The sequence below is a fragment of the Lissotriton vulgaris genome, chromosome 6 (genome assembly GCF_964263255.1).
Source record: "Lissotriton vulgaris chromosome 6, aLisVul1.2, whole genome shotgun sequence".
NCBI classification, from domain to species: Eukaryota; Metazoa; Chordata; class Amphibia; order Caudata; family Salamandridae; genus Lissotriton; species Lissotriton vulgaris.
The window spans coordinates 21,891,483-21,903,623 of NC_141694.1; the positions used below are offsets into that span (position 1 = coordinate 21,891,483).

The 12,141-nt window shown below is 45.5% G+C and overlaps 1 protein-coding gene across 1 annotated transcript in view; it reads left to right on the forward strand.

Moving 5' to 3' along the window:
- Window positions 1-12,141, forward strand: part of LOC147706721 (uncharacterized) — a 507,439-nt gene that overhangs the window by 412,105 nt on the left and 83,193 nt on the right. The window contains exon 14 of the mRNA XM_086925573.1: window positions 4,665-4,836. Coding sequence (XP_086781699.1) covers window positions 4,665-4,836 — 172 coding nt within the window. The remainder of the gene's footprint in view (window positions 1-4,664; window positions 4,837-12,141) is intronic.

The window sequence follows — 12,141 nt, forward strand, 5'->3', positions numbered from 1 at the left end:
GTAAACGTCGGATAGGGCCTTCCATATTCCTCGGACGTGTATGTACCACTAGATCCTTTAGATTTTTCCCTTTCCGATGACTGAACATCGGTTGGGTGATGTTCAAACCTCCACTGTTCAGTGTTTTCCAATGTTTTTTTACAATTTTTGTTACCTGCTGCGAAGCTACCGTGTAGGTAGTGATACAGATGGGTCTTCTTTCAGAGGTATCTGTTGGTGGTTCCTTAGGTTTTGACTCCAGTAGTGCATCCCTGTTATTATTGGATGCTCTTTTCTTTGCTTTTTGGACAATCCTTTTGGGATACTGTCTTTGGTGTAGTTTGTCGCACACCAGGAACCACCAACAGATACCTCTGAAAGAAGACCCATCTGTATCACTACCTACACGGTAGCTTCGCAGCAGGTAACAAAAATTGTAAAAAAACATGGGAAAACACTGAACAGTGGAGGTTTGAACATCACCCAACCGATGTTCAGTCATCGGAAAGGGAAAAATCTAAAGGATCTAGTGGTACATACACGTCCGAGGAATATGGAAGGCCCTATCCGACGTTTACATCCTTTGCCAGTTGGACACCACCCGTGTTCCAATTGTAGTGTATGCCACCTTACTGAAACTACCAAACAGGTGACATGTAACACAGGCCTCGTATGGGATTTGAAAAACTTCTCAAACTGTAATACATCAGGGGTCGTATACATGATCACATGTGTTTGCAATTTGCACTACATAGGAATGACAACCAGAAAGGTAAACACAAGAATGGTTGAACATCGCAGTAACTTCAGGTGCAAACACTAAAATACAAAAATGACAACACACTTCCTGGAAAAGGCACACACACCCAATGATATGCGTTGGGTAGTTCTGGAAATTCAACAGCCCCATGCTGACATGGAAAAGAAACTACTGGAAAAAGAGCAACGTTGGGTGTTCAGACTCCGCTCACACATTGTGGGACTAAATGACGATATCCCCTGGGGACAGTTTACCTAAATGGTAAACGTATGCTAGACGAGAACTGATCCATAGTGTAAAAGACTCATAGAGTATCATATATGTAAATACTACCATCTACCCGAACTGTTGCATGAATCATGATGGGGTATCATGGCATTTTGTGCCATTCCTAGCAAATTATTTCATGAATGTGAGAGATTATAAATAACCTATAGGGCATAACTGGTGAACCTGGTGCGTTAAATAATTTTTCGAGTTTATGCACTTAAAAATGATCAGGCCAGCATTTACCCTGATAATACGCTAAATTCCCCATACAACACCCTAAATTATTTTAGAGGTGTAATTAAGCCCGTACAGTTCCAATTAAGTACATTTTTCCTAACAAATACAAAAAATGGAAGGTGCACTCAATGAGAGTCCAAAGGAAGAAAGTATATTATAAATCTTCTTCTTTATTAGTAGTTTTTTTTCCACATACAGGCACAGCCAACGCGTTTCGTTCCTTTAACCATATGGAACTTCGTCAGGGCGAATTGATATAGTATTGAAATCGGGATCTATACAAACACGACTCGTGGATTGCAAAATAGGGACCTCCAATAGTTCAAAGGCATGTAACCATTTATATAGAGAAGGTGCACTCCACTGGATAACCTGTAGAGCGTCCAGTGATGATTCTTATGCTATGCCTCTTAGTCTTCAGGGTTCCGGCGATCTAGGTGGGAAACTGGTTCAAAGTGGGGTGGGTGTCCACAGGCAATCTAATAGTTGCCAAGACGATTTCCTGTAATTCCCCCTAGTGCCAGGCTCCAGTGTCGGTATCAGTACAAAACGGAAGGGTCACCGGTCCATAATACAACTCGGTGTTCGCAGTAATGACAACAGTGCGTCCCGGGACGCCGCCACGAGACGCTTCTGTAATCTTGAGCACCCAACTGCAGGTGCACTGTTGTCATTACTGCGAACACCGAGTTGTATTATGGACCGGTGACCCTTCCGTTTTGTACTGATACCGACACTGGAGCCTGGCACTAGGGGGAATTACAGGAAATCGTCTTGGCAACTATTAGATTGCCTGTGGACACCCACCCCACTTTGAACCAGTTTCCCACCTAGATCGCCGGAACCCTGAAGACTAAGAGGCATAGCATAAGAATCATCACTGGACGCTCTACAGGTTATCCAGTGGAGTGCACCTTCTCTATATAAATGGTTACATGCCTTTGAACTATTGGAGGTCCCTATTTTGCAATCCACGAGTCGTGTTTGTATAGATCCCGATTTCAATACTATATCAATTCGCCCTGACGAAGTTCCATATGGTTAAAGGAACGAAACGCGTTGGCTGTGCCTGTATGTGGAAAAAAAACTACTAATAAAGAAGAAGATTTATAATATACTTTCTTCCTTTGGACTCTCATTGAGTGCACCTTCCATTTTTTGTATTTGGATCCCTTGACCTTAACACCGACTGGTAGCAGGTGTAGGAAGAAGTTTTGCACCGACCCAAAATCTTAGAAACTTGGAACTTGTAGTGCTTGACCTGGTCTGCTGCCTTGACCCTTTCTGGTTTTTACATTTTTCCTAACAGATAACGAAATCGGTACCCCAAAGATGGCCGCCACGAATACGTGAGATAGCATGGAACAACACGCTCTAGTTCACGTAAGGGCGTACCCACGCCAGCGCAAACAAACCGCGAACGGTATCTCCTTAAAAACAACACTGAAACCCTCAGTCCGATAACATCCGGACCGGAGGGACACAAGTAGGTGCCTGAATGCAGGAGGTAACCGGAGCACAAGTAAGTAAAAACAGGGCACCAAGGACCGCCTATGGGTCATTTTAACATCGCCAACCGGCGCGCATTGTTGGGTGATTTACCAACTTTGTTTTTCTCCCACTAGAGTTGCTAGGATACCGATACCCCTCCGACTCCATGGGGCCCAGTTAGGTCTCTTGAAAAGTATGTATGAGTGTGTATGGCAGATGAATGCTTGGGTGTGTCACTGAGCGAGGTGTGTTTTTTAATCACGTTAAAATGCACGAAATGAATCACGTTTTTGTGCATGAAAACAACCACGGTCAACAAGTCCGCTTTCAGATCACAGAAAACCATCACATTTTCTGCCTACAACTGTGTGTGATAATATAAGGGATTATTCACCCCGTGACCTTTCAAGTTGTTTTTTATCTTTCAGGAACCACGTGTTTTTTGGAACAAAATACGTAGGTATTATTGCATGCACTTAGTAGAGTTTGCTGCAGTTGAAAGTCAATTTCGATAATATCTCATTGAAAGAGCTAAGGAGTGGCGAACACAGGGCTGGTCCCTGTGTAGTCCCGAAGAAGTGCTTGGGGTATGCACGAAACATGTCGACTTAGGAGTTGATAGGTACATCTGGACACATTAAGTTTAGGGCAGCCTATCTCCCCACCCCGTTTTTAATGTTACCACCTAGAGGTCAGAATAAAGTTTATTGAAAACCTACTGGGCAGGTATTTTTAACCCACATCACATAGTCCACTCCCCACAAATACACATGCACCACACATAGTCCTTAAAAGTGCTCCTACGTAACTTCGCAAGTCGTAGCACGCCCCAGCCCGTAGAGGACTGGGATGGCCCCAATGATGAAGCATGTCACCGTGGGGCAACCCCGGTGAGTGAGGGGACACCTAAAAAAGGAACAATTTTTCCTTTTTATACACATTAAACATATTTCTCACAGTCAACCCCAGTGTGTGCTGGCTGCTTTTTCTAGCAAGGCTCTTAGGTATCTGGAAACAGAAACCTTTTTTTGTTTGACCTATTTCTTGGAGGGCGAGCCTAGCTAATAATCCTCTAACTCCCTTCCTTATTTATTCCCTCTCTGAGAGAGCCAGATCTGGTCTCCAGAGTCTTGCCCTGTTGACCTTGATTAATTCTTACACAGATTGTTTCAAATACCGTTTTCTTTTAAACCTTTTTTTAATGTGGATGAAGTGTGAGTCTATTACAGTCATTTTTCTGACTGTTGTATTTATGTTTCATGCAACATCCATAAAAAAGTTCTTTTAGATCAAAACAGGACCTCAGATATGAGAAATGGGAGGGTGTCACAGAGATTATTGCAGTAATGTTAGTGCGCTGCTGCTGCTGCGGTACAATATTGAAAACACAGGTCACTGTCTGTAAAGACATTTAGGGCCTGATTCACAATGGTGAACATGCACTTTAAGTTTACAATTTTTTGCAATTCACAAAGCGATTTTACTAGTAGTATCTTTCCGACTGCTTATCTTTTATGTGCGGAGTCTCCGCCATGAGTGCATAGCCTCTACATTCCTAAAATTTCTTTGGAAATTGAAAAAAATCATTTACTTACACAAAAGGGTAAGTTTACTCTTGTGAATGCAGCCATTAGAATCTGGACGAGCATGCTTGTGCATTTTCACTGACCTGGCCAAAGAAGGCTTGAAAGAGCTCAAATTGGATCATAAATTCGAAGCTGTTCCAAACACGGGCCCCAAAATACGATTTAAACTGCACCCCCTGTAGTCTGAGCAGTGCCCTCTGGGTAAACCTCAGGTGTAGGCGCACACATGATGGTTATGTTGGCATGGATTGTGGGGCTCCATGTAGACCACCAGCTATTTGTGATGGTTGTGAAAGTCTGCACTTCGACTCTCTCTACAGCTTGGGTTTCTTTGCTTGCAGGATTATTATTACCAGAAACAGCTCTACACTTTGGCGACCCCGAAGGGATTGACAGCTCCAGCCTTGGAAGCTCTTACACATGGTCGTTTGAGGCCGCTGCTCGCCATGCCCTGGAGGTTCTCCGCATAGCCTGGCTGCGCTATCTCACCTACGACATATCTACATTCCTAGAGTGAGGTTTGGTTCTTTGTGTTTGTTTTAAAGCAGTAAATTGTTATGATAGTTTATTGGGTTGAGGACCTGCTGCATAGACTAACAGTGTCCTGTCATTCATAGTTCAAGCCCCATCCCTTTTTATCTTCTGAGCTTAATTTGAACAGTTTTGTTTACTTCATCTGGTAATAAAGCGCCTAAAAATGTGAGCTATAATAAACATAGGTTTATTAATTTCCTGAGTTAGTCAGCTGATCATTCACACTGTGACTACTGAATGATGATGGGTCTCTCCAACCCTACAGACCAGGGATTAAATGGCTTGGAAAATTGGGGTCTAACATTAAAAGCCTTTAAATAATCTCAAAGTGACTCCATGCTATCTGTGTCTCCATGTTCAATGCCATTTTTTACAGATGATTGCCTTTATGTGTGTGAATCCAGTTAATTCCATTGAACCATGACTACAACTCCCAAAATACATTAGGTCTTTAAAGGAAGCCACCAGGCTGGCAAATTGTGTCACCAATGACATGAGCTCAGCTGGTCACCTTACCCTATAATTGTATCAATATGTTCGAGGCATGTGGGCTGCTGAATTCATATCTGTGCAAAGATCGCCGCCTAGTGTTGGGTCCGGATGGTTGCACATTGTTGTCCTGGAAGAGTCTTCGAAGTGTCACGAGATAGCTGGCTCCTCCTCTGGACTACAGTGCGCCTGGGCATCCTCTCCACCCTCAGATTGTTTTTTTCCGCCATTGGGTTCGGATGTACTTTCGTTACTCGGAGTTCGGAAATAGATTTATAACTTTCTAAAGGCCACAAGGCCTTCGGGGCGTCGGTATTGTATCTTCGATCGGTACCAACAACTTATTCCTGTTCTTTCTACTCAGGACGTCGAATCGGGCCGCGTGGCGTTCTCGACACCAGGGCCAATCGTCGATGGAACGAAGTCCTTTCAAGCGATACCCCAACTGTAACTCTAAATACCCACACATTGATAAACTTTCAGTCTGTAATAAGTGTTTATCTCCTGAAAACAACGAAGCCGACTGCTTAGCTTGTGCTCAATTTCGATCAAAAAAGACTCTTTGGGTTCGAGGTGCGGCGAGACAGACGATGCAGAGGTCAGCGCCTGAGCTAGAAAACATCTTTGAAGACGACGAAGAGGTCGTCGAGCCTGAAGACTCGGATCAGCAGTCGGATCAGGGGTCTGAACACGACTCCAACTACTACGTCAATAACGAGGAAGACATCATCGAGGTAGGGGACGACGAACCAGGCATGGGAGCCGTCGAGGACGACTCCAGCGAGGACAATGGGCCGCCCGTGACTACTGAGCCCAATACATTTGCAGGTTCAGATCCAGAGGCTCAGGTCGAGGCATCGCCGGAAGGCCTTAGCCAAGATCAGGTCGCACATTCTATAGCCCCGCGGTTAAGCCCGGCTAAGAATATATTGCAAGAGCCATCGGTGCGACATTACCAAACTTTGGGAAAAATGAAACCGAAAGTGATGGTAACCAAACAGAAACAGAAACTAATCGACATCCCATTCTTCGGACCGAAAAGGGCGGATCCGTCGAAGCCGACCAAACAAAAACAGGTCGTCGAGGTTGCATGCAAAGGTTGTCGAGGCTAGAACCACTACTCCTATGTCCGCGATTAAGCTGAAGGCCGTCGAGCCGACGACATCGACGTCGACGCCTAGCAACGCAAAGAATAGAATCGAACGGACAACGGTTGTCGATCCCAAACTACGAGTCGAACAACCAAAGCAAGTGCACACCGAGACACTTAAGCAAAAGTCCAGACTCGAGCCGAAGGGCTCCGTCGAACCAAGGGAACAAAACATCGCTCTGAAGCAGCAAGCTCCGAAGGCGACACCGGACCAAAGGATGGTTATCGAACAACCAAAAACAGTCGGATCGATTACCACGGGTCCAAAAAAGAACATACAGTCCACCAAAACGGTCCAACAACCAAAGTCTCTCGGACTGATAAAATTCGGACTTCCTCCGCACGTTAAGCCAAGGGTGGTCCAACAAGATAGTGGATTCGAACCGGCCCAGCCAAAAAGGCCAAGATTGGGGGAAAGAGCTAAAGTACCTGAAGAACAGTCCAAACTGTATGTTGACCCTGATACTGGGAAGGTTACCCTATTAAAAAGAAAAATCAGGCCTGAAACTAACGTTGAGTCCTACAAAATACCTCTGAAGAGGAAAAGAGACACCTCAACATCTCCAGTTCTCTTTGAGACTATCACACCATATGTGCAAGAGACTTATATGTACTCGCCCACACGCACAGATGACTATGGGGAGTATGAGGACAATAACCAGTATAATTATCCGACGGTTATTGACCAGGACACACAAACTCAGCCATGGACTGACCCTGTAGATCCTGGAGATTCTCAAACAATTCCTGACCATACTGCATACCCTGTTAAAACATCGCCTACAGAGGACACAGCTGCCTTCAACGCACTAATAGAAAGGGCAGCATATAATCACCATGTGGAGATGCATGCGGATCCCATTGATGAAGACTTCCTCTTTGACACTTTCAGCACCTCTGAGAAAAACGTCAAAACATTGCCAATGCTAAAAGTGGTGCTTAAACATGCAGGGGACATATTTAAAAACACAACCAGAGCAAGGGTCATTAACCCTAGGATATAGAGAAAATACAGGCCAGCCACAGTTGACCCTACATACATTAAGGGTCAACTGCCTTTAGACTCTTTAGTCGTCTCCAATGCACGTTAATGTGCTAATTCTCAAACCTCTGGCGAGGCTCCACCTCCAGACAAGGAGTCCAAAATTCTAGAGGCCTCTGGCAAAAGGGTGGCTGCTCAAGAAGCTAACATTTGGCGAATTGCAAACACGCAGGCCCTGTTAGCCAGGTATGACAGGACGCACTACGGCACACTGGAGCAAATCTTCCAACATCTACCAGACCTTTATAAGGAACAGGCAGAATTCCTGATAAAAGAGGAAAAGCTCATATCTAACGCATCCATCAAATCTGCCTTAGATGCAGTGGGCACAGCAGCCAGGGCTATCAACACCAGTGTCATGCTCAGAAGGCATGCGTGGCTACATATCTCTGGGTTTAAAAATAAAGTTCAAACCACTCTACTTAATCAACCTGTTAACCCTGACTACTTATTTGGTCCTGATGTGGACACCATACTGGACAAAATGAAAAAGGACACCGAGACAGCCAAGTCTATGGGTGCCTTGCAGTCACAGCAATATAGAGGCGGTTCCTTTCGTCGCTCCGGGAACAGAGGAGCTGTTAGAGGAACCTCAACACAGCAAACCTCGTACAGTAAAGGAAACACGCTAAACACCTACAACAAAAACAGTAGAGGTGGATACCGTGGCAATAACACCAAGGGTAGAGGACGAGGAAATAACAGCTCCAGATCATCCACCAACACCAAACAGTGACTTCTTGTCACTGCCCCCAGACCATTTAACACCGGTCGGGGGAAGACTACAGCAGTTCCTGCCAGTCTGGAAAACCATAACTACAGGCAGGTGGGTGAGACAAATTATACAGCATGGCTATTGCCTAGAGTTAAACTCCACACTGCCCAACATACCCCCAAGACAACGTCCTATGTCCGCAGAACACCTACACTTATTGCAGCAGGAAGTCATCAGCATGCTATAAAAGGGGGCCATAGAACTGGTACCCTTAGAACACCAAGGTACAGGGGTGTACTCTCTGTATTTCCTGATCCCCAAAAAGGACGGGTCTCTCAGACCAATTTTAGACCTCAGGCCCCTAAACCAATACATCTTATCAGAGCATTTCCACATGATCACTCTGCAGCAGGTGTTGCCACTGTTGAGTCAAGGAGACTTCCTCGCAACATTGGACGTCAAAGACGCATATTTCCATATACCTATACACCCGGCACACAGGAAATATCTCCGGTTTACAATTCTAAACCAACACTACCAATTCAAGGTCCTCCCTTTTGGGGTGACGACAGCCCCAAGGGTGTTCACCAAGTGCCTAGCGACAGTAGCTGCACACCTCAGAAGACAGCATATACATGTCTATCCATATCTGGACAACTGGCTGATACAAGCACAGTCAGCCCAGCAATGTGCCAGCCACATGTCGCGCACTATTCACCTCCTGCACAGTGTAGGTTTCTCGCTGAACTACAACAAATCCCATCTTCAGCCGGCCCACGTGCAGCAGTATCTGGGAGCAACAATAGACACTCTGGCAGCAAAAGCACAACCAAATTCTGCCAGAATAAACAGCATTCAAACACTCATCCAAAAGTTCAGGCCACAACACTCACTCCCAGCCCGAGTGTTTATGCAACTAATAGGCATGATGACCTCGTGCATCTTCATAGTCCCTCACGCAAGACTTCACATGCGTCCGCTGCAGGAGTGCCTAGTACGGCAGTGGAACCAGGCTCAGGGGCAATTAAACGACCTAGTGTTGGTGACCAGTCGTGCATACACCTCTCTACATTGGTGAAAACCACAAAACCTTTGCAAGGGACGACTGTTCCAGGAGCCTGTACCACAAATTGTGCTAACAACGGACGCATCCCTGATAGGGTGGGGAGCCCATGTCCTCCACCACACAGTACAGGGCCTATGGACCACGCAGCAGAAGAAACTGCACATCAACCTGCTAGAGCTGATGGCAATTTTTATGGCAATCAAAGCCTTCAAAGTACATCTGTGCAACAAAACCGTGTTGATCCGGACGGACAACATGACTGCAATGTACTACCTACAGAAACAGGGAGGAACACACTCTCCACAGCTGTCACATCTGGCTCAGAGTGTGGAAGTGGGCAATCCAGAGAAACATGTTTCTCATGGCGGAGCACCTCCCAGGCAAGGACAATCAGATAGCGGATCTGCTCAGCAGACACAGCCAGCAAGTGCCTGAGTGGGAGATTCACCCCTCAGTACTTCAACCATACTTCCAACAGTGGGGACAACCAGAGCTAGATCTGTTCGCCAAAAAGGAAAACGCAAAATACCAGTACTTCGCCGCAAGGTTTCAACACCCGCAGTCTCAGGGCAATGCGATATGGATGAACTGGTCAGGCAAATTTGCCTACGCTTTTCCACCAGCACCACTAATACCGCTGGTGGCACGCAAACTGCGCCAGCACTCCATGACGTTAATCCTAGTTGCTCCAACATGGGCGAGGCAACCGTGGTACACCACGTTCATAGAACTTTCCGTGGTACCTCATCAAAACTACGACTAACACCCAGTCTCTTAACGCAGAGCCATGGAGACATTCAGCACCCAGATCCGCAGCAGCTGAACCTTGCGATCTGGCTTCTGATGTCATAGAGTTCGGCTACCTCAACTTACCTCCTGACTGCAAGAATATTATCAGGGAGGCAAGAAAGCCTACAACAAGATTTTGCTATGCGTAAAAGTGGAAACGTTTTGTCATTTATTGTAACAACAACAAGATAAACCCACTGGACGCGTCCATTCAAAATATCATATGCTATCTTTTGCACTTACACCGCTGCAATCTAGCCTATACGTCCATACGGATACACCTAGCGGCCATAGCCGCTTACCTTCAAAACAGGCAGCACCTTTCATTATTCAGAGTGCCTGCAATTAAGGCATTCATGGAGGGCCTCAAACGAGTAATTCCCCCAAGACACCCACCTTCACCTGTCTGGAACATAAACGTTGTTTTAACCAGACTCATGGGACCACCTTTTGAGCCATTACACTCCTGTGAGATACAATTTTTAACATGGAAGGTGGCTTTTCTTGTAGCCATTACTTTGCTTAGAAGAGTTAGCGAGCTGCAAGCTCTAACTATTCAAGAGCCATTCATTCAAATTCATGCAAATAGGGTCGTGCTTCGGACAAACCCTAAATTCATGCCCAAAGTGGTATCACACTTCCACATCAATCAAACAATAGAACTGCCAGTGTTCTTCCCAAATCCACAGACAGTACCTGAAAGAGCTGTGCACACACTGGATGTCAAGAGAGCTCTACTATATTACATAGACAGGACAAAAGATTTCAGGAAGACGAAACAGTTGTTCATTGCCTTTTCACCACAGCCCAAAGGTAACCCTATTTCAAAAAATGGTTTAACTAGATGGATAGTTAAATGCATCCAAATATGTTACATTAAAGCTAAACGTACTTTAACAGTGCCTCCAAGAGCGCATTCCACACGCAAAATGGGAGCATCCCTGGCTTTCCTAGGGAACATTCCTCTAGAGGAAATATGTAGAGCAGCCACATGGACAACCATACATACATTTACCAAACATTACTGCGTAGATGTGCACTCCAAGCAGCTGTAGGACATGCTGTTCTCAAAACTCTTTTTTAGACTGCTGCAGCTGGCACGGGTAGCCACCGCTAAGGGAGAAACTGTTATACATTCTATGCACAGATATGAATTCAGCAGCCCACATGCCTCGAACGGAATATGCTACTTACCAGTATGCATCTGTTCTTGGCATGTAGGGCTACTGACATTCATATCGCCCACCCTCCTCCCCTGTGCCTGTCGGAGCTGTAGCATTCTTTCTTACTCTTACTCTCTTGCATGGACATCTCTTACTGTATCACACTCCACCTCTGCCACAATGGCGAAAAACAATAATCTGAGAATGGAGAGGATGCCCATGCGCACTGTAGTCCAGAGGAGGAGCCACCTATCTCGTGATACTTCGAAGACTCTTCCAGGACAACAATGTGCAATCATCCGGACTCAACACTAGGCGGCGATCTATGCACAGATATGAATGTCAGCAGCCCTACATGCCAAGAACAGACGCATACTGGTAAGTAGCATATTCCTTCTGTCCACTTCGATACTGTAAAACACTTGTAACTTGAATGGTGCAAGGCTGCGGCCTGCAGGCAGAAGCATACCTTAGTCGGTGAGATCAGGGGTTTTAAATCCCAAATTTCCCAACTAAAATAGCAGTGGGCAGCAGGGTGGAAGAGTGAGACGATCAAATGTTCACAATGGTCTGTTTTCATGAGGACCAGGGTTAGCACTGATTTGCATCGGTGACCACTGTCGAGGTGGGCTAAAAACAGTGGATGGGAATGCTACCCGAGTGATGGCCACTGATTAGACTATATGCACATATTTATCTCGCCAGCTTTTTGGTGATTGAGTACCAGTTGATGCCTGGTAATCTGAGAATAGCACAGCTTTCCAATCCTACTGCTGCCAATGCTTGCGAATTCTAATAGGTAGTAAATTTGCACCCATTCATGGAGTACTAATATGGGTACAGATTTACTACTTTTTGGGAAAACCGTTC